The sequence below is a fragment of the Rhinolophus sinicus genome, linkage group LG01, assembly GCF_036562045.2.
Source record: "Rhinolophus sinicus isolate RSC01 linkage group LG01, ASM3656204v1, whole genome shotgun sequence".
Lineage (NCBI taxonomy): Eukaryota > Metazoa > Chordata > Mammalia > Chiroptera > Rhinolophidae > Rhinolophus > Rhinolophus sinicus.
In genome coordinates, this window is record NC_133751.1 from 30389253 (window position 1) to 30416766 (window position 27514).

The 27514-nt window shown below is 38.5% G+C and overlaps 1 protein-coding gene and 1 long non-coding RNA gene across 6 annotated transcripts in view; one reads left to right on the forward strand and one right to left on the reverse strand.

Moving 5' to 3' along the window:
• Positions 1-386: 386 nt before the first annotated feature.
• Positions 387-27514, forward strand: part of LOC141570542 (uncharacterized) — a 52765-nt gene continuing 25637 nt past the window's right edge. The window contains exons 1-4 of the long non-coding RNA XR_012494633.1: positions 387-2322; positions 3076-3388; positions 4472-4530; positions 16538-16629. This is a non-coding gene — a long non-coding RNA (uncharacterized LOC141570542). The remainder of the gene's footprint in view (positions 2323-3075; positions 3389-4471; positions 4531-16537; positions 16630-27514) is intronic.
• SPTSSB (serine palmitoyltransferase small subunit B) overlaps positions 11391-27514 on the reverse strand; it is a 29067-nt gene continuing 12943 nt past the window's right edge. For 2 of the 5 annotated variants that reach the window (XM_074327329.1, XM_019731918.2), the window contains one exon: positions 11391-13006. In XM_074327329.1, coding sequence (XP_074183430.1) covers positions 12749-12979 — 231 coding nt within the window. In that variant the 5' untranslated portion in view covers positions 12980-13006 and the 3' untranslated portion in view covers positions 11391-12748. Of the gene's footprint in view, positions 13012-23184; positions 23317-27514 lie in introns of all 5 variants that reach the window. The other 3 variants (XM_019731920.2, XM_019731917.2, XM_074327313.1) reach the window with 2 other exon arrangements.

A 27514-nucleotide genomic window follows, 5' to 3' on the forward strand; every position in this document is an offset into this window, starting at 1 on the left:
CTTTCAACTTTCAACCACTCTGCTAGTTTGTACTGTGGCTTGAGGCCTTTGTTTCCCTATTCCAAGATACACTTGCTCACTATAAAGGTATATAATGGCCTCACAAGTGTATTACCCTGCTGTGTAACTCACTCAGGTGGCATGAGTGCCAGAAATATGTTTTCTTTCTAGATTCAATGTGGGTATAACTCATTGAAAGGACAGTGTCCCTTTAAAGTACTACTTGTTTCAAAGTAACTGATAGTTAAGAAGTGACACAAAGGTTAATGTTTCCTTTTTGCCCCTCTTTTCCCCCTCTCCCTCCTTTCCTTCTCTACCCTTCTCCTTTCTCCTTCTCCTCCTCGTCTTCCATCTGCTTTATTGCTGAAAGGTATCCTTCAGGCAACCTCCCCTGACCTGGAAGTATAAAACAGACATATTCCTCGGTTGATAAAGCTCTTTTGGGTCAGAGCTCTTACTAGACGAGGATCTCCAAGACTCCCAGGACCATGCTTTCCATACTAGACATCTCCTGAGAAGCAAGAATCAATAATATATTGAGAAACCTCAGCCTTACATAATTCCAGTTATTACATGTAGAAGGAATGAGGGAAATATAAAGCCACCCTTAGGCAAATACCACAATAGTAACTGTTGCAGGCAAGATCCACTGATGGATAAAATCCGTGGATGAAAGTTGGAGTCGAAACAGGATATTAGCAAAATCTCAAAGCATCTCCCCCAACGTATCAATTATAAAGGGAAAATAGTAACTTGCAATAGTAACTTACAATGGAGAAACCCAACTGATGCCATAGTAACCAAGCCATCAAAGGTAATATCACTGGCATTGAGACGTATCAGTTAGTACATGCCTCTGATAATGATGTACCAAGAAGGACACAACATCACTTTTGCAGTGATCTTGCCAGAAAGGCTCAAAACCTCTGTTTAATCGTGAGCAAACATCAGATAAACCCAAACTGGGGGACATTCCACAAAATAACCGCCCAATACTCATTAAAAGTGTCAAGGTCATGAAAGACAAGGAAAGATTGAGGAACTGTCACCGATTGTAGGAGACAAAGGAGACAACCAAATGCAATGTGGGACCCTGAATTGATTCTGGAACAGCAAAAGAATATTAACAGAAAAACTAGAGAAACTCAAATAAGATCTATAGTTCAGTCAATAGCATTGTACTCATATTAACTTCCTGGTTTGGGTAACTGTGCTATGGTTATACAACCTATTAACATTAAAAGAAGCTGAGAGTGAAGAGAGTATATAGAAACTCTCTGAACTGTTTTTGTAACTTTCTGGCAAGTCTAAAATTATTTCATAATAAGAAGTTAAACAAAGGTTAAAGAAAAAAATAAAAAAGAAACCCAAAGCTGGACAGAGACTCTCCACTTGACAAGGGAAGAAAAATTTGAAATTTTTAGGACCATTTTTAGCGAGTCAGGCAAGTTGACAAAGATCTTTGAGGCATCTGAAACATTTGTATATTGTAGTTTGGGTGAGGAATTTTATTGATTATATTTTGTCCTTACTTTCCCATTCTCCACCAAAATATCTTGCTTTTTCCTTGACAAGTGTGATTTGAAAATTCTGTTGTATTTTAAATGTTATCTCTATAAGATTCTGAGCACACAATTTTTCCTATTGGAAACTCATTTCCAAGTTTACAAGGAGACAAAATGAGTTTTGATTTCCCCAGTTATCTGTGGTAGTCTGCGTTAGGGACTGTAGCTCATCTTTTAAATGTCACAATTGTATCTAAATCTGATAAATTAATCAACCAGCAAATGTCTCCTTATCACTTGCTGAGAACTCTGAACATAGTTGCAGTCCTCAAGAAGCTCACAATCTCTCTGGAGAAACAAGGTGAACATGGAAAATCAGGGCAACCCTTTGTATGAAACCCCGAGTGAGGTTGTGGTGCAGAATTTCAGCCTTGTGGAAGGAGAGGCTAGGGCAGGGGACCTGAATGGTCGCAGTAAGTTGCCTGCATAAGAAATTATTTGAATATCAAAACATCAAGTTGTACACCTTAAATATATACATTTTTAATAGGTCAATGATATCTCAAACCTGTTAACAAAAAGAAATTACTTGCTCTCAGCCTCAAACTGTGGGCAGGATTCCACAGATGATAGAGAAGGAAAGGATTCCAGCTTAGGAGACAACAAGCCACCACTCAAGTGGTCAACGCCAGAAACAGCCTGCCTGGAGTGGTCAGTGGATGTTGACCTGAGGATGGATCAGTAGCCAGCAGCAGGGGACGAGGGAAGGTGGATAATGGAAAGTCCTGAAAACCAAGTCAAGGATATTTGATCACAGGTAATAAAGACTCTTTGCATGTTTGGGAATAGGGAGGTTGTTGTAATAATCCAGATGGGACTTGCGGCCTTGCTGGGTTTGCATGTTGATGGTGGGAATGAAGAGTGGATATGACATAGATTATCACAGGAAACATTCAAAATGTGATGAATATGAGGGAAATGGAAGGAGTCACAGAGGAGCTGAAGATTTTAGGTCCCTTTTTATGTTCTCTCTGATCAGTGTGCTTTCCTGTTGGTCCAATCGTTCCTAAAATAGATCTCAGAGTGTAATAAGTGGAACCAGTCTTTGTATAGAACTCACCCAAATGTGGCATCTTTTCCTTTAATCCTCATCGAGGTACCTGCTCATTGTCTGTGATTCATTGGAGAGTCAGAAGCTCTCGACTGTAAGAGGGAACCTTTCCCCTCATTCTCTGGTGCCCTGAAGTATTGTTTCCTCTCCTAATCAAGAGTTTTATTACATTTTTCCCTCCCTCCCTGACAACCCAAGACCATCACCTGGAAGTGACATTTTAAGCCTTTTATTTGTAAGGCAATGGTACCACAATTATGATAGGACTGAACTTTATTCTTGCAGGCGTTTAATGTTTTATTTGAGTTTTGGAGAGGGATGGTCAATTTTGTTTACAAAAGGATGTATTTTGGGGCCCAAGCAATTGTCAAGAGAAAATGTTTATATTAGAGAACAAACTGGTTTTAATTGCTGATTTTAATGTGATTAATTGTTATTTACCCTTTAATGTTTACTCAGGCATCACTTCGTGTAGGAAGCCTTCTCTGAATACCCCCTACTCCTACTCAGAGACACTGGGTGGGCAAACCAGGGTGTACGAGGTTGGACAATTAAGTTCGCGAACTCATCCTAGAAAAAGTGCTACATATCACATTGCTGAATACCAATACAGTCACCTTCGAAGTACTCCCCTTGGGAAGCTATGCACTGATGTCAGCGCCTGGTCCACCCTTCAAAGCAATTTTGGAACTCTTTTTCTGGAATGGCCATCAGAGCTGTCATCATATTACCCTTGATGTCCTGAATGTCATCAAAATATCTTCCTTTCAATGTATCTTTTATCTTTGGGTAAAAAAGAAGTCATTGGGGGCCAGGTCAGGTGAGTAGGGAGGGTGCTCCAATACAGTTATTTGTTTACTGGCTAAAAACTCCCTCACAGACAGTGCCATGTGAGCTGGTGCATTGTCGTGATGCAAGAGCCATGAATTGGCGAAAAGTTCAGGTCATTTTCATCTAACTTTTTCACGCAGCCTTTTCAGCACTTCCAAATAGTCAACTTGGTTAACTATTTGTCCAGTTGGTACAAATTCATAATGAACACTGCCTCTGATATAAAAATAGTTAGCAACATTGTTGCAATAAGTTGGGGACCTTAATTGTCAGATCTCGTATGGTTACCCTCTGTAAAGTTCTGTCTAAATCCCAAAGTGCTTGCCACATTGCTCTCCTTTATTCACACAGAATCAGTAAACAATAGAATGCAAAAACCCAAAAAACTAAGGTGTAGGGCATGGCTGCCGTGGATATTCAGAAGTGCCATTTCATCCAGTAGTTCAACACATTTTCTCTGGAGCAGACTGCCTTTGTTCAAATTCCATCTCTCTTACTGACTGTGTAACCTTAAGCAAGTCACTTAAACAATCTGTGACTTGGCTTTCCTCATCTGTAGAATGGGGATAATAATAGTGTCTACCTACCAGGGTGGCTGTGAAGATTAAATGACTTGCATCTGTAAATTGCTTAAAATAGTGCCTGACACAATCCATGCTACATAACTATTACCATTTATTATTATGGATGTGGCTGACCTGGTAGAAGAGGTAGAATTTGAACTGGAGCTGAAGGATAAGCATGAGTGGGTAAAGACAGATACATGCCAGGATGTGTGTACACATTTTTATATGGCTGTAAAGATTAGCAGGTAAGGTGGTGTAAAATGTTGCTTTCATTTTATTTCTACTGGTCTCCATCTGTTACATTGGGTTGGGAAGGCAATTCTCTGGTGTTCGGCTCAGTGGAACTTAAGCTCCACTTCTCTTGTCCTGACCTCATGACAGACACTGATGTGTTGCTGATGGCATTCTTTCCAGTGAACAGATGCAACCTCAGAATACTCCTTAATGTAGCCCTCAAGGAAAGCCTTGCCACGGATGGGAGGAACCAGAAAGATAAAAACCCGTATGCCATTCCCAGGTGAGTCCCTCATTTCACAGCAGAGAAACCTGGAGCCTAGAGAAGTGACATGACTTGCCCAAGGTGACGCACAGGTAGCCCGAGCAAGAACTAGAACTTTACCGCTCTCTGGTTGACACTTATCTTTCCATCACACATGACTGCCATTTCTTTATCTAGCACACACATCATTTGGTTAGCTTAGTTTCTAATCGGAATTGCTTCTGCCTCCAATTACGTTGGTGTAGCTTTAGATGGTGTGTGTGTGTGTGTGTGTGTGTGTGTGTACACACATACAGAGGGTGCCAAAAAAATGTATACACATTTTATGAAAGGAAAAACCTGTATTAAAATTGCAATACTCAATATATATCATTAACAAAAGATGAATACAAGTCACCTTTGACTTCTGTAATTGCAAGAGGTGCTCAAAGTGGTTACCATCAGCGTGATTTTAATACAGTTTTTTCCTTTCTTAAAATGTGTATACTTTTTTGGGTACCCTTTCTATATTTATATATATATGCATATATATATATAATATGAGTGTGTGTGTATGTATGTGTGTATATATATTGTCAAAAGTTTATAAAGAAGTAAAACTAATAAATCACCAAAGTAGTAATTGATAAAGTTTATTGTACACACACCAAAAAGATAGTTTGTGAACCGGAGCAGTCAAACCAAAACAAGGAGTGAGGCTCAGGGTCGATTGTTATAAGGCAATTGATGTAGTGGGAAGGCAGTGGCTGTTTATTCTTCACAGTGATTGGTTGTAATATGAGAATTTTCTTAAATGACAGAGAATTGGTTAGTGGTACCTCATGTCAATTTTGAGAAACTGTTTAAGTTTTGCTTATGATTTCCAGAGGCATACGCAAGAAATGACCCTGTCTTGCAAAGTAAGCTAAATTAAGCTTTGCTTGTATGACTAAACTATTTTTTTTCTGCTTGGGGAATTCTCAAGGCTGGTCTTCATTTGTTTTTTATTTTAACGATATCATATATATATAATATATGTGTAATACATATGTTACGTTAAAGATGTATAGCTGCAAATAATTAAAAACAACAAAAAAGCAAAGTACCTTGTTCCACGAGATGCCTCATAGCAGTGACATGACTTCTCCTTCCATGCTCTGCAGCCACACTGATGGCACTATCTATCTGGCTGAACCAAATTATTGTGACATGATCTTGTCCTCAGGTTGCAAATGCAATAGTTTCACCAGGCTCATGAGCAGCAGACGGAGTGTACTTAAAGCTTCGTGCCTATAAGCATACATTGTGATGTCTTACTGCTTTCACATGATGCACGATGAAATGATTGAAGACATCATTACATGGAACAAAATCCAGAGGGGAGTGTGATATTCTTAACTGCTTAGTACTTCAAGCTGTTACGGGGGTGTTGAATACTTTTCCTGAGGAACCCTAGGGAAGCGTGTTTGTTGCAATTAAGCCTCTCTCTAGAGCAGGGGTGTCCAAACTTTTTTCAACGGTTTTCACCAAGGGCCATATGCGGTAAAATACAGAAACAGCCGGTCCACTCACTCGAGGTGAAGTACGTATTGCCTCACATGGTTTATTTAAGTAAACTAAATGTATTTTTGGAATTTGCTGCGGGCCAATTAACAATGGATTGCAGACCGCAGTTGGCCAGTGGGCCGCAGTTTTGACACCCTGGCTCTAGAGAAACGGTGGAGCCTTAACCACATTGTAGACATATTCAGGGAGCCCAGCAAGTGGGAGAGAGTAAGTGGAGCGTCCAGCTCTAAGCTGGATTTTAGTGACTTAATTAGCATCCACTGAAACCATGGTAAAGTGCTTCTTCGTCTTGGCTGAATATTAGAATCACCCAGGGAGCTTTTTAAATGACCATGCTGAGGGCTCCAGGGATTTTGATTTAATTTTTGTGAGTGGGGCCAGGCATTGATGGTTTTTAAAACTCCCCGGTGATTCTAATGGATAGCCACAGCTGAGAACAAAAGGTTTAGTACTTGAGGAGCAATACGTCAGTTAGCCTTCTTTGGCCCTCCTCCTTTTTAACCACGCTCTCGTGGGGATTTCTGTGAGAGTAAATGCACAAGCAGGAGAGAAGGAGCAACAGGTAGGAGGACACAAGAGAAGGTCCGTAATTTCTCAAAACCTTCACATACTCATTCGGAGTTTGAAAACTCTCCTTATAGGTGAGTCACTCAATATAAATTCTAATGACAAATTGTGTCTGGAATATGACTCTATGCCTCCTAACCTGGAATAAAAAAAAGGACTTAATTTATTCATCAATCCATTTAATGAGCTTTTACAAAAAAAAATACATGGGGCAAAAAAGCATGATCTGTGTTCTCCAGAAGCAGCACCCACTCCTGGGAACTGGCAGTGGAGAGGCACAGAATAAGCAAACGGCTGTGTGGGCAGCGCACTTTCGTCCTCCCTCTCCTTCTTTGGAGCCAGGTACTGTCTCTGGTTCAGGGAAATAAAACTCAGGGCTGGGAGGATGGGATCTCCTTTGTGTGATAAAGTACGAGAGATAAGCTTCCGGAAGGTTACAGTGGACAGTTAGCTGACTTCTGGATCCTTTGCCCGTTGGCTGGACCAGGACACCAAGGGCTCCCTGTTTCGATTCTACTCAGAGCCGCTCCTCCTCCCCTCAAATCCCTCATGGTCCTCCCAACCCACAGTGAAAAATTGAGGTTGCAGAGAACGACAGTAAACCCTTCCTGGGGCTGCATGTAAGCGTAGGTAGGGTGAGGGCCAAGAAGAGGTTAAAAGGACGGAGGGACTACGGGGAAGCCTAAGAAGGGAGGGGCTTTGGAGGGGATGGCCCCTGAAATGCAAGCCAATGAAGCAAGCCGAATGAGGGAGGCCTCTGCCGTAAACCCACCACCCACAGAATGAACTAGATTGTCTCACCTGCGTCTCAGGTAAAGGACTGATTGATTGCGCTTGGGGATTTGGTATATTCGTTTGCTTTTATTTATGAACTGTATTGCCTTTCTTCCACAATGATGGTTAATGCGAGGGTAACAAAGGCCATAGCATTTCAGAGAAGGGTCAGGTTCCTATCAATCACCAGAGTTAAGTTTCAGGAAGCCGAAATGCTGCGAGTCACTAGAGTTTCATGCACAACAGACTTTTTCATGGGAAGAATCTCTGGAGTGATTCCACTTCCTAATTTTCTAATGAGGTTATTGAGCCTCAAAAAATAGGGATGGAGTGATATTAGGGGTGGTGTGTGGCAGAGAGACCCTGACAAGCCAGGTCATAGAGGAAGGAAGACGTGAGCGCCACTGGAGAATGGAGAGAGGATCAGGTGCCTGGTTATTCACAAGGTTTGTTTTAGCCTTGGGCAAAAGAGAAGTATTTTAACAAAAGAAACTGATGGTAGGAAAGTGGTAAGAAAAAATACGTGAGATCAGGGAAGTTCTTTGAGGAATAAGGACAGAAGAGCAGTATTGCAATTTACTTGGAAGTGAGGCCTTTCCATCACAAACTTAGAAAACAAAAGATAAGGCCTCTTCCTTTTTCCCTCTTCCCTACTCTCCCCCAGTCTCTCTCCCGTTCCTCCTCCTTCCTTCCTCCTGTCTCATCACTGAGTGGGAATCCAAGCTGAGTGACATGGGGCTTTCCTCAATCACGGTGTCCCTGGTGATCAGGATGATGCCATCCAGGGAATTTACCTGCCATGTGTGTGGGTGTGGCTGTGCCCGGCAGAGGCTGGGAGGCTGGGACATAGGGAGCGCTCCTCTGTTTTGCGGTCTCCCCATCCCCCACAGTCAGAAATCTGGATTAAGTGCTGTCTCTGTTAGAGAGAAACAAAAATACGATAATAAAAAGGAGCAATCTGAATTTTGAGTGTCATATGGAAATGATTAGAGGTGTGAATATTGTCAATGCAATACGTCATCATTGTTTACAAAAAAGCTACAGAAATAGGCTGTCGTCATAGTAAAGGCACTATAATTTTATTTTGGAACTTTTGCCTCTTATTTCCTTATAATTTCTAAGCAAGTAACTAAAATTAAAAATTGGTCAGCTTTGTCCTGCTAACCCCACCATTAAATCTTCTCAGTGTGGTTGCTTTCATTATGGTCAACATGATAATTCAGGAATGAATAAAAAAGAACCGAAACTCTAAAGTTTGCTCTCAAAGACGTTTCAAGCTCTAAAATGGGTGTTGGGAAAATTTAATCCTGAGGAACAACCATGTTACTGGTATTTTGATTAGTCAGTTTTGATGATTCCAAGTACCTAGAGAATCACATTCTGTTTCGTGATGAAAAATTGGAGTCCTTTCTTCCAGTCAGAAGTATAAGGACTCTTGATGAGATATGGTGAAGCTTTAAAAGCTGGAAAACGTCAAAATGTATAAAGTTTGTTTTTTTCAACTTTTCGAAAAGGGTCTATCCTTTCTTACGGGCAGCAAATCAGCTCTAGAAATAACTCCCAAAATGAGGAGGATGTTTCCTTTGGTGCTCGGGGTTAGATATTTAAAGAAAAAGATTTTGTGTATTTAATGGAATTACCACTTTGATTCAACTCGTAAGGAAGATGTACTGACTTTCCAGCTACAAAATATGTCAAATCAGACCATGTGTCTTTCTGTCTCTGATGTTACCACCTTAGTTCAGCTCTCGTCTGTATTGGGTCTCCCTGCTCACACTCATGCCCTGTCCCATCCGCTCTCACACCATCCAGTGTCATCATCTTCGTGCAAAGGACATCCCTGCCGTCCCTCACTGCCCCCTGTGTAAAGTCCTGCGTTTAGAGAGGTTTGGATGTTATTCTAATGCATCCCCACAAGTGCTCTACCGTCCCTAACCCTCTTGCTTTCTCTCCAGGACCCTGCTGTTTGTCTCGTAAGACCTTATGACAATTCATAAATATTTTGTTTGCTTATTTTTTGTGTCATCTTGCCTACTGGATTGTATGATTCATCAATCCAGGGATTTTTCTGTTTCCTTCTCATTCATCTTTGTTTCCTATTGGCAAACTCAACAAATAGCATATGGTAGAGTTTTTCCCCAGCGTTTTTTTAATAAAATACTAATAATTCCAATATACAGTAAAGAGAATTTTACAATGAACAGCTGAATACCACCACCTAGTTTTTACTGTACTTTTTTTCATCACATAGCTATCCATATCTCCATCTCTCTATAAATACATGGTGGACTTTTAATACATTTGCTGAAAGAATGAATGAAAGAACGAATTAATGTTACTCTTGGTCGATAGCTGGAAGCTGTCCATCCTGAGGTTGGCCCGATACAAATACTGAGCTTCCTTGTTTCTGTGTGGACAAGGTATGGGGGACTATGTTACATTCCCCAGGATGTGTACCTTGCTAAGCTCTGTACCAGGTCCTGGGCTACATATGGGGGATTCAGAAATAAGTACAAATTTCCTGGCTTCTAGGGGCACACACTCTACTAGTGAGAGGAACTAAATACATTAGTGATGGAAGGAGAAAGAAGTAGAAACTGTGGGCTAGTGACTTTTTTTTTCTTCACACAATTTATTAATAAAGACTGACCAGTGTTGTCTTGTTAAAACTACCTTATTTCTTGGCATTTTGTGGGTTTTTTTTGTTGCACAAGTAGATAAAAGCAATTGTTGACTTGGCCAGTAGCAGTGAAGGAACATTTTATGATTCCGACTTTAGTGAGTGACAAACGCAAGCCCACTTAAACCATGACACTTTTGGCTTTTTTTGTTTTGTTTTGTTTTGTTTTTTCAATCTGTATATACCATTGAAACACATAAATAATAGATGCAAAAGAAAAACGTATAAAACATGTTTCTAATCTAGGCTCACTATGGTCGAGGTATAGAGAGCATCACTGCTAGTCCAGAAAATGGTCAGAGCGGGCAGGGCAGGCAGAGCTTTCTTCCCTTCTGCACGCACGTAGGGTTTTTTTTTTCTCTCTCTCTCTCAAATTGTGTTTGATTATATTTTGCTCACTGTGTTTTTATTTTGATTTCTCAGAGGAAATGCTTACCTTCAAAGTGACATCCTGGGGCAGTGGCTTGCAATATCCTTTATTAAGCTTTGCTGGGTCTATTCACATTTCTTTTAGTTCTTATTTTTAGAAGGAGGATTTTAAAAAGGTCAGTGCAGTATCTTTGTGATTGAATTCCAAGGGTACTTAGCAGGGGTCCATGTAATAAGGGTGTTGAATCATTGTGAACTGGGAATGCATCCAAGTTCATGCTTTCACTGAGCATCCTCTGTTAAATATTTAAAAGTGAACGCAATCTTTCAAAATAGGCGTATGGGCCTGGACAGCATAGAAATGGTGGACATAGTACCTGGGTAAGCAGCAAAGGCGGAAGCTGAGACTTGGCTTATTGTTTCTCTGACCTCAGCTGTCTCTTCCTATCTCTTACCCCTGTTATTTGATGGGGTTCTGCTTTCCAACATTTTGCTTTCCCACCAACTTTCATTGGCTCATGTTGTCCTCCCATGGGTTTCCATGCGGTAGATATTTTGGGGCCCAGTGTGGCCCTGACCTGGATTTGCTTCCTTGCTTTGCCACTATTAGCTAAAGAACCTTGAACAAGAAATGGACCTTTTCCAAGTCCCAGGTTCCTTACCTGTAACTGGGAGACCTTAATACCTACTTCAACATGTAAAACGTGCCCACCATGGATAAGACCCTTGATAAATGTTAGTTTGACCCTACCATTGTAAGATCAGTTGATCCACTGGATTAGTAAGAAATAATAATTTGGGGGAGAAATACGGATGTAAGCACCTAGATAGTACAATAGAAAAAGCAAATCTGAGGTGGATATTTTACTTATAAAATTAATCCTAATTTTATTTTGCAAAAATCAACAAATACATATTCAGATTTCATTTATCTTCAAAACACGTGTTTTTAACCAACATGCAAGTTAATATGGCATGCCAAACATCATTCTCTCTAGCTGTCTTTGGAAAAAAATTTTTTCATAACACAAGGATGCAAATATTGCCTAAAAACTATTTATAGTTTTATCCTCCAGAATTACTAACAATAATATTTATTGAGAGGAAAGAAAAACTGCAAGGTTTGATCTTTGGCAGTCACATTTAATTCAACAGTATAATTAAAAACTTGTAATTGTATTTAAGATAAACACTTTGAAGGAAATTTAATAAATCTTGTTTTTGCTCTGCAAAGAAGCTACTATATCAAAGCATTTAACTGGAGTTGTCAAGTTCCTGCTGGTAGAATATTACTTCCAGCCTATTTATCAGCTTTTCTTCCTGTAGCCCAGTACATGCTTTTTTTCTCCCCTCCACTGAATGAAAGAACAGAAAGAAGTCAATTTCTTTTCTCTTACCCTGCCCCCCCTGCCGCCCCCCCCAGCATCATGCAAGGCAAGGCAACATCACAAGTCACAATATCTGAATTTACTTTGATTATACTTTGTTTCTTATACTTAAAATTAATTTGTATTATAATACTTACTGGGTTATCTAAAATCAACATTGTTGATTTTAAACTGTTATAAAGCCAGACTTGTAGAGGCATTTGAAACAATTCACAAACCATGTCTGAAAGGAGAGAATTACCTCCAGCCTATTCTTTTGCACTTGAAGTAAAGAATTTTAGGTATCAGCAGTTTACTAGAAAATAAGACTTTAGGGGGAGGGGCATATAATTTATCCACATCTTTTTATACCTGGGGTACCAAAATAAATGTATATACATGACTTGTATTCATCTTTTGTTATCGGTATATATTGAGTATTACAGTTTTAAGACAATTTTTTCCTTTCTTAAAATGTGAATACATTTTTTTTGGCACCCTTTGTATATTATAAACAAGGATATGGTCCTTTTGACGGTAGCCTATGAAACAAATTTTAAAAAATATATCCTTCAGTATAGAATTGGTATCAAGGGAACATTTTAAACATGATTCTGGTGAGTCTCTTATGAGCCTACTTTCCAGAAAAATTTTATATGAAATTTCCTGATTAACAAAAAAACCTTAAAGTCGTAGATTTAAGTTGAGAAACTATGGTATGCGAGGTAAGGTCATTGTAGTACTTATGCACAATGTAACACGTACACAAGAACCTAAAGAGGCATCTATCTCAAATGTCAGGCAGGATATCGGAGTGCATAGAGAAGAGAGGCCTTTTTATGTCAGATAGTGAAAAAAGACACAGTATGTGCCTCCAACAATAAACGGAGCAACACACACATATGCGGTGCCAATTCATAGAATGCAGAGAAGATCAATTAGAAATTGTACTGTGATAGCCGCACATTTTGGAGAAAAATTCCCAAGCGAGGCGGATGTGGATTGGGATAAAAACATAGGCCGTATACACCACCATAGCAACAATGGTTAGCAAGATGGTGTTGAACATGGATTGCTCCCAGGGCTCCAGGACGGCACAGCAGCTTATGATCTGGTATTGATAGTAGAGCCAGGAGAAATAGTCCTTTACACGCCTGAAATCCATGGTTGGCTTCTTCAAGCTGTGGAAAGTCTGTCCTGGTAAAGAAGGCAACAGATTAGAAGAAAAATAAAACCCAGAAGCAAACACAGGATTTCCTTAGATTTTCATGATCTCAGCCTGGTAAAACCTTTCAAAGAATGTTAACCATCATTGAATGGACTGATATGACCGTTATATAGAAATAATATGCAATATATTAATAATATCGCCACGACTAATAACTACTACTAGACTTAATAGCAACAATATTATTAATAGTAATATTCATCTACAAATGTTAATTCCTAGCAACAACTCTAATGATAATAATACCTAAAAATTGAGGCTGACCACATTTTCTTTAGCCATGTATACAGAGAGAGATAAACATGAATTTTCTAAATTTCCTACAACACATATTCTGGAAGAAGATTTAAAGAATTGTGTTCAGAAAAGAGTTACCATAACAAGCCTGAGGCTGTTATCTTTAGAAAGACCTGCTTGCTTGCAAGTTCGGCCCTTGTCTGGCATCTGGGATCTTGGGTTTTGGAATGTTCGCTCCATTTCCCAATAGATAAGGATGACGCATTATGCCTACACTGTACAAACACTGTAATTAATGGTGAACATCTGCTTTATTTTGGGAGTCTGAAATTTTGGTAATTACCAGACAAAGAGTGTCCACATAACCAGTCCCAGTGAAAACCTTGGTGCTGAGTCTCTAATGAGCTTCCCTGGGCAGAACCGTTGCACATGTATGACTGCCCTTTTGCCGGTAGAGAAAGGAGTGCACTGTGTGTGTTCACTCATGGGAAGGTGAGAGCATAGGAAGCCCATAAAGGGATTTCTTCAGACTCCACCTGTGTCTTTCTTCCTTGCTGACCCTGTTGTATAGCCTTTCACTGTGGTGAAGTACAGCTGTGAGTGCAGATGTATGTTGAGTCCTGTGAGTCTTCCTAGTGACTCACTGAACATGTGGCTGGTCTTGGGGACCTCTGAAACAAAGGGGAAGCCCAAAGTGTGCCTTTGGGTGGTTGTGTGTGTTCTGGGTACAGAACTTATGAAAACCAGATAAAAATGTTTCATTGGCCCTCAGATAGGACAGCTATAATCACATGTAAATTTTCCTAGAAAGAAGAGCATCTATCCTTTCTTAAAATGATTCGTGGAAAGATTTTGCAGACTTTCACAGACAGGATGGGTGTCTATAGGGCTACAAGCTGACCTTCGTGCCTGTTTTGCCTACTTCTAAGAATATAATGGTGCTACATTATCCAAGTCCACTTTTATAACTCTTACTATTCAAATCACAGTTACATTTTTTTGAACATTATTTCTATCTTCTGACCTCCAACTGTCTCTCTTTTCTTTTTTGATTCTCTTTGGAGTAAATAAAGCAAGATATTTTTTGCTCCATAAGACTATGGACTCCTTAAGCTTTGGGAGACTCTCATGATCCTAATGCCTGGCATAAAGATGGTAATCAGTGAGTACTTGCTGAGTAATGAGTAAAGGAATGCATGTCGGGTAACCAACTTAAAAATAATAATTATAGATCACTCATAGTCCCAACCTAAGCCTGTCTGGTTTGCTATTGTTGATTTTCAACAGCTTGGCTTTGATAATAAGTAACACTTTCTAATAAGGATAATTTCCACAAAAACTTAAAATGGAAAGTCTTTGTGTTACCAGGTCACAATTATCTATAATAATGGCCAGGATAATTCAAATAAGCAGATAAGCAACTGAAGATGTTTTACTTTCTTACAAAAAGAAGTCAGTCTCCCATCTTCTCTGGAAGCCAGAGTGGGAACTAAGTACTGTATTTTGCTGTGTATAATGCACACTTTTTTGGCCCAAATTTGTGAGGGAAAAATGAGGCTGCACATTATACATGAATAGTACTAATTGTACATCTATATAAATGTTATCAATTCTTTTATTTATGCTTATGATTTAAAAGTGTAACTCTAGAAATCAGTAACAATATCCGTATGCAGAATAATACCCTGGAATAAGCTAACCAGTTTTGTTGAACTTAAGATGAAATTGCAACAATGAAGAGTTCTTGGCCTTCTATGATGTGCAAATATTGTATATTTGTTACCGGTACATAACATTTCTTGTACCTTGTATCTGTTCTTGTGTTTTGCAATTATTTGTTACATAAAATTTCTTGTACCATAATATGTTAAAAAATAAATGCTAAAATTCCTTTATAATACAAAAAACAAGTACCTAAATGTAAACAAATAAAAATTTGAATTAAAGAATTAAAACAAAAGATTCTTTCCCCTGAAAATTTGGGCCAAAAATGTGGGTGTGCATTATACATGGCAAAATGCGGTAATTGAATTTAAATGCCTTATCTTGGTAGGTGGGCCATGAGGAAAAGTCACCTAAAAAAATTCTTTTTTATTCTTAGCTCTGGTTGTAGAGAAAGAGTATTGACCGATAGTGCCAGGTCTTAAAGGAAATGGGTGACAGGACTGATCATTTCAGTGAGTGAAATTATACAAACAATAGAGATTTTCCACTGAAAATTAGAAGTTATCACTAATTGAACTTTTAGGCTGTCCCACTAGACAGCTGTATATTTCAAACAAAACTTAATTTTTAAAAATCTCATTCATGGCTACCCACACTTGCTTCTTCTTCATTATCTAGACAGACTTTGGGGTGAAACCAGATAACTGCTCAGGAGCGTGCTAGTACATTCATGAGGTGTTAAGCTCCAGGCTGTGCTGGGTGCAGATGGGGGAACCGTGGCTCAGGCGGGTAGAGACACTCTGCTTAGGAAGCTTGGTCTAGTTGAGGAAGCAGGTAGCAATTAATATATACAAAGAAGTAATTATCAACTACATAATTCCCTAAAGGAAAAGAGCAGTGTATCGGGCTATGGTCCAGTCTGAGCATGTCTCCGAGAAAGAGATATTTAAGATAAAATCCAAGGGATGATTGCAAGTCAAACACATCAATGGGTAGTCAGGTGGGGAGAATGGCCAAGACAGAGGGATCAACCTGTGTTTGTGAAAAGATTAGAGATGGGAAGGAGCTTGACAGGTGGGGGGGGGGGAGGGGCGGGAATGGGGCACAGCGATCTGGTGAGGGAGGCTGAGAGTATGAGAAAACTGAAGAGGAGGGAATGGTGGTCCGTGAGGCCAAGCGCTGTAGAGCCTAGTCGGATAGGCTGAGCATTTTGGTCTTTAGCCTACGAGTGAAGGGGGCTTCAGAGGTTTTCACAGGGGATGCTGTGATGGGTTTGAGAGGATGAGGCTTTAAGCTCCTATGGACGTGTTTTAAGCTCCTATGGACAAACTGTAGTCTGAAACCAAGTTGAAATGATTTTGAATACCAATCGTTTCAGAAAATCTGTGTCTCTGCTCTCCTATGGGTGTTACTTATTCAGAATCAACCATGTACTGAAAATCTGTTAAAAATATTCTTAGTATATTTTATAAATGAGATAAATTACTCATTTAGAAATGTTATTGACTTTATACATTTTAGTTTTTAAAAATGCATCAATTACTTGCCTGCCCATTGATTTCTATTCTAAAATGAAATTTCTTGCTTGAACAGCCCCAGTGGACATCTTGATCGTAGCCTTGCAAAAGACCCTGTGCCAGAGGCATTCAGCTAAATTGTACCCAGATTCCTGAGCCATGGAAACGGTGAGATAGTCAGTGTTCATTGTTTTAAGCTGTAAAAATCAATCCATCCATCCATCTATCCATCAGTTGAGGAAGTGGCAGATCTAAAGCATTACCTACATGCATTGTACCAAAGGTAGGTACCTGATATGACCTTGGTCACATACTGCTAACAATGGAAAGAATTAAGACTTAAAAATTGTATTTTCCTTGCCAGTATCTACAGTCTCCTGTATCATTTCCCAGCCCTGTCAGTAGCCGGCTCTGACATGTAAAAAGGGCTTTGTATTGTCACATCTCACTTTAGTCTCATGTAGTCTAAGAGTCAGTCAATAAAAAGCATTGATTTCCTCTTTGCTTTGATTCTTTTCTTCCTTATTGATGAAAAGCAATTTTAAAGGTTGTTTATTCATTGTTTCTTATTATGAAAAAGTGAGAAGAGAGAGAGTTGGTTATCATTGGTAAACCATCTGCTACAACCTGTTATTAGAATATGCACTATATTTATGTTCTAGGTTGGCTTAGGTACTGTATTTCTACTGAGTCCATTTTTCAGTCTATGGGATGATAGGAAAGATTTTAAAAACAACTTTTATACTATTTAAAATGAGTAACTTGGGTAGGAGAATTTATTAATTCATTGAACACATACATTTAGAGTACTATTATGTGGTTTCTTCTGAGTACGGTAGTGATGGCTTCAGAAGGAATCTGTCCCATTGCAGATAGAAAATTCTCTTCTAGGCAGCAGCAAACTGGACCATGAAAATGTAGGGGAGGGAAATAATTTTCCTTCTACCCTTCTAAACTCTCCTGGCTGGTCTAATAATCAGAGTGATGTGAGACAGATTAGCAGGAGAAAATAACCAAATTTATTATGTATGTACATGCGGGGATTCCATAAGACCATGAGGACTTTCGGGCATTTGAAGTTTATATGACATTCTGGACTGAGGAGAGGAGGTCAGAGGTCTGGGACTTCAGAGGGAAAGTAGGTCATTTACAGGTAAATGAGAAAGAGCAAACATTTGATAAACAAATTCTTGCCAGGCACCCAGAAACAATGGGACACAGAGGGGAGTCTAACAGACTTACTAGATTCCTCCCTGTCTGCCACCCTGAGTTCATATTATGCTATGGTGATAGCTCCCTTCCTTTAAGCAGGTTTTTCTATCTTTGCGCCATTGTTTTAAAAACATGATAAAGTCTCCTTCTTCTGGAGGACCAGTATACTGCCACATTCTAAGATACCTAGTGGATTTGATTTGTCAGAGTTTCTCTAGTAATAAAAACAAAACCATTTATATTTTCATAGGATTATTTGTAGTTTACAAAGTGCTCTTATTGCATTTGCATAATGCAGAATATGGGTTTGGGAATAAAGATAGATGTTAACTCACATCCTGACTCCTCTACTTACTGGCTGTGTGACCTTGGTCCAGTCACTTAATTGTTCTGGCCTTCAATTTCCTCATCAGTAAAATGGAGATCATAATCCCTACTGTTTAGGGTTGCTGTGAAGATTAGCGGAATTGCAAGCAAAGCATCAATTCAAGGCATTTGCATATGGAGGAGATACATAGGTAGGAAGAAAGAATACAACTGGAGAAAGGCTTTCCTCCCTCCTTCCCTTCCTTTCATTTATCAAAAAAAAAATTGTTAACTTGCTGGTAATTGTACTAGGAACTGGAGATGCCATGTGACCGAGATAGTCATGTGCCCTCAAGGATTATAATTCCACTGAACATTTTCTACCAATATACATTTTAGACAATATTTCCCATATGTATTAAGTAGCTAAAGTGTAATGCTAGAATGTTAGTGGCCGGATGGACTAGAGCCGCTAGACCAAATCATTCACTTTAAAGAAGAGGACGGAGCTTAGGGGGCTAACCTTAAATTGGTTGACATTAATTAAATTGGTTTGTCAAACCATATTGAAGTGACTGGACCTGGCGAGGAATACTCTGTGTTTTGTGAATTGACACTGGATGAAAGAAGCAGAAGTTCCAATGGCGGTTTTCTGGTCTTAGAAGACTCAAAGTTGAGCAAGGACAATGGAATCAGGTGTGCAGACTATCTGCAAGACCTCAGCCCCACCCTCCCTCAGTTTCCCCAGAATCTACTTTTCCCTTACTCAAGACTCTTTCCTGAAATCCCACAGTTGAGATTCTCCTCTAGCCAAATGAGGGTCTGAATGCCTAGTTATTGCAAATATTACTGGCAATTGGCAAAGCTAAGGTTCTTGTTAGTAACGTACATCTTCGCATGGATAAAAGACCTAAAACAGAGTTTTGCCAGATAGAGGGGAGGAAGAGCGAGAAGGATTATTAGAGTCTTGGGGACCAGAGGAAGAGACTGAATCCTGAAGGGGATCCAGTGAACGGATATGTACATTGGGACAATAAGGACTCGGAGTTCTCCTAAGAGGTTATCTCATAACTGATTGGAGAGTGAGAGGCTATTTTTTATTTCTGAATGTCACTGCTTTTTTATCAGCAGGTGGTGACTTATTTTCCTCTCACTAGATTTGTGCATAGTGGGAAAGGAGATACAATTTCATCTCCTCTCCTAGAAGGAGAGGGAGAGGACCTAGGACTTATGATCCACATTACTCAGGGGCAGGATCTTGTTCTAGCCTCAATGGAGAAGAAAGTTAAATAGAGCAATAAAAAAAAAAGTCAGTTGTTCACATGAACCCAGGTGTATGAGTCACAAAATGAGAGCACTGTAAGGGGAACAAGCAGGGAAGTAACAGAAGTAGAGGCTGGGCTTGCTCAGGAAGTTCTTCATTGCTGTTTTCTGCCCACAAGAACAGGAGTGGGAGAAAGGGAGGCATCTGCAGTGAAAGCTGAGTAGCGGGTGTTCGGGTAGGGTAGAATTTACCTGAGGGATATTGCAGAAGACTGGGTCCTACTGACCCCTCCACCTGAAAGAACATACTCCGAATTATTGGATTTTCTCAGTAAGGGATTTCCCTTTCTAAACTCTAGTTTAAAATGAATCTTCTCTCCTGGGGAGGGCGAGTGGGGAGAATCCTAACACATTTTGGGTTAAATTTCCTTCTAAAATGTCAGAATCTGGGGCTGAAGAGAAAGGTCAGAAGGACCCGCAATTGATTTTGGGCTAACTCTTCCCCAACTTATTTTTGGAATTCTGTGTCAGTCACTCAGCTGTTTTTGTGCTTCCTATTTGGAACCTGAAAATCTGAGAAATGAAAAACGCGTCTTACTGCTACAGGAAGAGATACTGTATCTAAAAAAAGACTGTGTCTGTACTCAGAAGGTGTGTTCTTTGGAAAGAACTCAGTATGACTGAAGTTCAAACCTCCCTTTAATTAAGTATTTTATTTTTAAGAGGAGCAGAGTAATTTCCTTCCAAAGAGTACAGTATGGAAAGGGGGTGGGGGGTTAAAAGAAGAGTCGATGTACAGTAGCGAAGACTGATAAAGCACTACCTCAGCCAGCTGAGCAAAGCCCATATCAGCAATGTTAAATCATGTTGATAGTATGTATCCATGATTTCAGGGCATGAAAATGGCACCTTTGTGGTCTTCTTCCCAGTCACCCACAACCTCAGTCTAATCATGAGAAAAGACATCAGGCAAATTTCCAATAAAGGAGCATCCTACAAAATACCTGACCAGTGCTCCTTAAAACTCTCAAGGTCATCAGAAACAAGCCAAGTGTGAAAATCTGTCACAGCCCAAAGGAACCGAAGGAAATATGACATCTGTATTTGATGTGTTATCCTGAATGGAATCCTAGAACAGGAAAAGGATATTCGGTAAAAACTAAGGAAATCTGAGTAAAGTATTGGCTCTAGTTAATGACAGTGTATCAGGATTGGCTCATTAATTATAGCATGTGTCATATTAATATAGGATTAACATCTTAGGGGAAAATGGATGCAGAGTATCCAGTTTCTCTGTACTATCTCCTCAATTTTTCTCTAAATCTAAAACTGTTCTAAATAATAAAGTCTATTAAAAATTTTTAAAGGCAAAAAAAAAAAGTTAAGAAAGTCTTGAAAGATGTAGAGTTATTCCTATTCCAAACTCAAATGAACTTTACGTATGCTATTCTGACCTTCTGGAAAACTCTTCCTAAAAACTCTGAACATAGTTAAATAATACCCTTCCATAAAGGCCTGGATTTCAAACATTTTTAAACATAATAGAGAGGAAAAGTACATTTTACATTATGATCCAGTGTACAAACATCCAGTGTACACAGACATCTAATAAAAACAAGCATCTTTTAATACTGGCGGTACCAAAAAAATGTATACACATGACGTGTATTCATCTTTTGTTATCGGTATATATTGAGTATTACAATTTTAATACAGTTTTTTTCCTTTCTTAAAATGTGTATACATTTTTTCGGCACCCTCTGTATAATACTGTGAGGTACTTGCTGATATTTTCTTTATTCTGTTCTATTTGATTCAATTCTACTGTAGTCTATGTTATTCTTTGTTTATTAAAAACAAAAAAACAATTGTGAGCTATCATATTGATTTCTTAACCCACTTGCTGTCGGGAAAACCCTATTTTAAGGCTTAACTCAAATGCCATGTAAGATATCTCTGCACTGTCCCATAGGGCACCACTAGCCACATGTGGCAATTAAAATTTTTAGTGCTCAATAGCCACATATGGCTTATGGCTACCATAGTAGACAGAATGGATATAGACTATTTCTATCATTGCAGAAAATGTTATTGGGCATTTAACATTTTACGTTAAAATGTTAACATAACATGTTAACATTCTCTCCTTTTCTTGCTTGGACTAATGAAATAGCCTGCCAACTTGTCTCCTGGTCACCTTACCATCTTCCATGCTGTTGCTGGAATTAACTTTCTAAAATTATAGATTCACTTCTCTGCTCGAAACCCTTCAATGGCTCTCCATTTCCTCTGAAATGAAACATTCATTTAACCTTCCACGGTTTAATTTCTCCACCTCTCCAGGATCATCTCTGAACTTTCCTGCTAAATGCCATTCACTCTGAAGCTTCCATGTTTTAGTTCATTCTCTCTTCTAGAGATGTTTTTGTGTCCCTTTCTCTTCTTGATAAAAATCCTACTTGCTTTCAAGACCTAGTTCCTATGTTTTCCTTTCTAGAAGTATTCTCAGGAGACCACCCTTCCCAAGAAAAATATATTGCTTTCTTTTATGTGTTACCACTGTAACAACGTTTCAGAACTTATATTGTATTATAATTAGACATGTAGAATCTGTTTCTCCACTAGACTATGAGGTCTATGAATACTGGGAATATGCTGCACTCATCTCTTTATCCCCATTGCCTGGAATGTGGGGTGCTTATACGGTTGCTGGTGAGCTGGTTGGCTGGCTGAATGAATGAATGAACAAATGGATTATAAATTTGTTCAGGGCAGGGACCATACTTGTACTTATTTAATATTTCCATAGTATAATGTGGGGCATATAAAAGGTGCTTATAGATTCTCTTTGTTTTCAGGCAATAAGTTTTAGACAGATTTTTTTCCCCTGCAAATCCAGTATAATTTGTCTTTTTGGAGGATGGAAGAAAACTGGTACTAAATACTTTTTTTAATATAGCAAATGCTTTTTTACTTTCTCACACTGTTAAAAGTTCATGAACTCAGTGGGGAATAAAAAAACAAAACACTTGTGAAGTGGTTTTAAATTCCATTAAAAAGGCTTTTACAAGTGCTTACTCTGTGTGAGTAATAATTTAAGATTGGTAGGTAAAAAAGTGGTTCTAGTGGAACAAAATCCCAGGATGGGAACATCTAGAGATTATATTGCTACTTTTTCTTTTCTTTCTTTTCTTCTCCTTACTTATATCTTTACTCTTTTCTCTTCATTCATTCATTCATTTATTGTACTTTATATCTTTGGGCAAGTTCCAAAATCTTTCTGTGTCACAGCTTCTCTATGTAAAATGAAGATAATTTATAATTACCTCTGTCTCAGTGATGTGGTAAGGAGTATAGGAAAAAGTTTGGAGCTCTTTAGAAGTCATAGTAATAGTAGTGTTTATTCCTTGTGAACTGGTATAAATTTAAACCATTTGCAAGATTGTACTAAATTATAAAGTAAAAAATCTTTGTGGAATATTATATAATTGTTACCTCAATAATGGAGTGCTTTGTATATTTTATAGGGGGAAAAAAAACAACTCAGCCCGTATTTTTGTTTGCTAATTGAATTGCCTAGTACATTACAAACAAACTGACCCAGTGCATGTGTATAACCATTACCACAAACCACTACTTGAAAGGCACTGAAATCTCTAAACAAATTTTCAAATATGTCTTGGGCAGGGCCACCATATGCCATGTGTGGGCCGTGCACTGCATGATTGTATGTGATGGTTCTTGTCTTGGGGGAACTAATCACAAACTGCTTCTTTAATGTAAATCCGTTCATGTGGTTAATGGCAAAACCTCATATTGTGTCTATGTAAGAATCAGGTACAGTATTAGTTTATGGGCTTCCCAGTTCCCAGATATCTTGCTCTAAGTTTTCTTTGGTGGACTCCCCTATTTTCTGTGCACCACCGAAAGTTCCATCCTTACTTGACATTTTCCTGGGAATTTCCTTTCCATCTTAGACTCCTCTCCAGCCATCCTTTGGCAAGTAATTCCTTGTGTCGGTACCAGGGTGAATATGAGAAGTCAGACCAGAAGTGGTGGATTTGAAGTCCAAGCCTTTAGAGTGAGTTGAGAAAACCCACTGAAAATTTTGTAATGAATCAAAGCAAAGAAGAAAATCAAACAACCATAGGGCAATGAAAGAACTTTCTTTATGCATTCATGAAATAGATGGACAATTTCGTAGACTCCTCAGAGAAGAAGAAACAAACAATTGTAAGTCAAAGCATGTTACTGCTTTTAGGCAACAAAGTTACTCTAAGTTTTACAATCTTGTACTTAGAAGTGAGTTACTGATATAATGTACTGAAAGGAATAAGTCTCACCAACAATTTTTCTCAGTTGTTGGTACAGTGTTACCGTGTTTCCCTGGTCTTATTTTACTACAAGACCGTGTATAATATAATATAATATAATATAATATAATATAATATAATATAATATAATATAACATAATACCCAGTCTTATATTAAGTTTTGCTCCAAAAGACGCATTAGGTTGATTGTCCACCTAGGTCTTATTTTCAGGGAAACATGGTAGTTTGAGTTATATATGAGAGCAGAGTGTTTTTGTGGCTACCTGAACCAACCTTACTACCTCTAATTTTTATCAACACTAACAAAAGCAGAACAATAGAAAACATGTATTTCCAGTCCAACTGTTAGCTGAGGCCATTGGGCAACATGGCATGTGTTGAGTAAATGGAATTTCAAAGCAGTTCTTGTTGTTTGGCATTTCCTGACAGACTCCAGAGGGATTTATGAATGAAGGATTTCTGGCTGGGAAAGAAAATTTGGAATTTGGACTTTAATAGGAAATTTCATAGTAATTTAAGAAATACTAACTGCAGATTAGCTCAATCTCAACATTGTGTGGTTATCAAAAAGAAGATGTATATTTTGAAAATAAAAAGAGCATCAAGTACATCAATGTTGAGTAGATGTTATGAATAGGAAGAGAAATTTATAATGGGGGGATGATATAGCTTGTCTTGTTCCTCGAGTCCTTTCATTTACTCATATAGAAACAGGGCAAGTATCCTTGTTTATTTCTGCCAATATTTGAGTGGCAAGTAGGGTTTCTGGGCCCAGTTTTTAACTATAACATCATTTCTTAGGATGAGCCTCTTTATTACTATTTTATTTGGAAAAAAAGAACCAACAAAACCCGGTTATCCTATGAGCTAGGAAAGAGTATATCTTCCGGGTGGCTTTTCCCTTCTGAAGATATTGTTCGCAAGGGATGCCAAGTTGTTTTTAGCAGCAAAAAGTAAACAGAGCCACAACACTGTGGTCTTAAAGGCATTAAAAATCATTTTTAAAAAGTCATTAAATATACACACATGTTAAAGCAGCATGATTCACAATAGCCAAAAAGGGGAAGCCATCCAAGTGTCATTCCCAGATGGACAGATAAACAAAGTACAGTATATACATGCAATGGGATATTATTCATCATTTAGAAAGTAAGGGAATTCTGATATATGCTACAACATAGAGGAAGCTCGAGGACATTATGCTAAATGAAATAAGCCAGTCACAGAAAAGATAAATGCTGTATGAGATATGCAGAATAGTCAAACTGAGAAACAAAGTAGAAGGTGGTTACCAGAGGCAGGAGGAAGGAGGAAATTGGGAGTTGTTCCATGGGTATGGAGTTTCAGTTTTGCAAGAGAGAACATCCTGAAGGCTGGTTGCACAACCATGTGAATATACTTAACATATTGAACTGTATGTTTAAAACTGGTTAAGATAATAAACTGTTAGAATTAAAAAAAATAAATGTCAATGAAGAACTCTAAAATAAGGACTAAAATTTAAACATATACTTTAAAATAATCTGAGTAATATTTTTAGAAAGTCATTGAGATTCTCCATTTGTAGTGGGGGCATTACTAGTCTAGCAAAATAGCATAGATATACCATCTGAAACTGAGTAAACAAGAAACTGAGTAAACAAATAACCCCAAAGATCTTCAAGTAATATTTGTGAGGTCCTAATTGGGATTCCCTTCTGCTTGATTTTCAGGATATAAGGAAAATTAGGAACTGCCAAACTACAAAAAAACAAACAAACAAAAAAACCACCTTCTGAGAGGAGGATTGACGTGTTTAGGTTCATTCTTGGCATCAGTGAAATCCTAGTAGTTTCATCTCCTACAGTACTTGTGGGAATTATAAATTCTATGATATGCTTATCTGTTTTTGATAATGATATGAAATAAGGGACTTTAGACCCCCAACATCCAGAGCACTTAAAAGGAAAGAAGAGTGAAAAAGTGGCTAAATTACGGCTGAAATTACTCTTCTACTGTCATTACAAACCCCTTTCCTGAAAACTGTATTCCATGCATATCACAACAGTTCTGCTTTCTCTTTTCATCTCCAGCTCTTAGCCATCAAACCCACAATTGTGTAAAAGAACTACTTGCTTACTGTTCGTTTTTAAGGACTTGATTTTCTTAGGATCTAGGATCCAGACCATGAAAAATTAAGCCTTTATCTCATTCCTACCTCTCATTATTATAGTTGATGTGTCTTCAGAAACAGAAGACTCCCCACCCAAGGCACAAGTTGAGGGCAAGGCAGGTGAGTTACTGCAATACTGATTTGTCAAAAGCATACCTGCTGAGCACTTGTGCCCAGAGTTCTGCCAAAGGAAATCTGGTTGTATAGGCAGCTGGCCAAGCAAGACTTTTCCAATAGTATTTTCTAATACTGATTTTCTGTTTTCTTTGCCTTTTTTTTTTTTCCCTAACATTGCATACATTTGCTCATAAAACTTTTTTGTTTTTGTTTGTTTTTCTGCCCTTCTTCCTCCTCCTTCTGTTTCTTAGTTATTACCGCTTTTAGGAAAATGAGTGAAGAGCTAGGCTGATTCTAAGGGTTATGGAGATAGACATAGCATTGTTGAAGTGTCCTGTCTGCCAACCTCCAGATCAAGGGACATTTTCCTACTTGGTTGGTTAGCATTCCTGGTCAACTAGTTTCTGGAGTTGCGATTTGGGTGGTGGTGAGATAGGGAGAAGAAAGAAGGGAAAGGCAGTTTATAGAGTTATGTCAAAATTTGCTTTTAGGCAATTATATTACATTCTAATTAGATTTTGTAATACTGTACTTAAAAGTGAGTTACTTAAATGATACAATGTACTAAAAGAAAAAAAAATACTGACAAGTTAGCTGAGTATATTTCTCATTCTCCTGAGAAGAACAGTGGACATATTACTTATTGTTGGCTTCCTTCTCTTTCACCTTCTCCCAAGTGCACGGTGCATGGCTACCTGTATGCCTGTAGTGAAAAGTGGAGAAATGCTGAACTCCACACTTGTTATTTTAAGTGAGTGACAATTGTTTGCTTCCTAAGAACTTTGTTGATTCTCAAGTAAATGTGGAGAAGGCTAATGACAACAGGGCATATAAGAAAAATAATTCAACCAACAGATTTTGTAACGGATTTAACTACAGGCCTGAACTGGGTCAGATGCAATGTTCTTTTCCCTCTTTGAATAAATGTGGGCTTTGTTAAGAATACCAGAGGGAATATACCAAGATATAAAAATATTTGGATTAAGATATTGTATGGTGGCCCCCAAAAACATATGTCCACATCCTGGGACCTGTGAATGTGATCTTATTTGGGAAAGAGGTCTTTGTAGATGTAATTAAATTATGGATCTCAGCAAGAGATCATCCTGGATTACCCAGGTCAGTCCTAAATCCAATGACAAATGTCTTCAGAAGAGAGACACAGAGGAAAAGGCCGTGCAAAGACAGAGGTAGAGATTGGAGTTATGTAGCCATAAGCCACGGACCACCTGGAAGCATCAGAAGTGTTACAGGCACTGGAGAATTTTCCCCTAGAGCCTTTGGAGGGAGCGCACCTGCTGACGTCTTGATTTCAGATTTCTATCCTCCCAAACTGTGACACAATACATTTTTCTTGTTCTAAGCTGCCAAAGCAGTGGTGCTTTGTTATAGCAACCCTAGGAAACAAATTCAGATCTCTTCCTTAAAAACACTAGAATCTTATAATGTGGAACTTTAGGGAACAGAAACAGCATTTATTTATTTATTTATTTATTTATTTATTTATTTATTTATTTATTTATTTATTTATAAAGTAGTGAAAGAGCAGTTTATTAGAAGAAAAAGTACACTTCAAGGGGTAGAAGCGTGCCCGAACAGAAAGCAGTGGCTCAAGGGCCATTACTAGAAGAGAAAGTATACTCCAAAGGGATTGGAGTGGGCCTGAGCA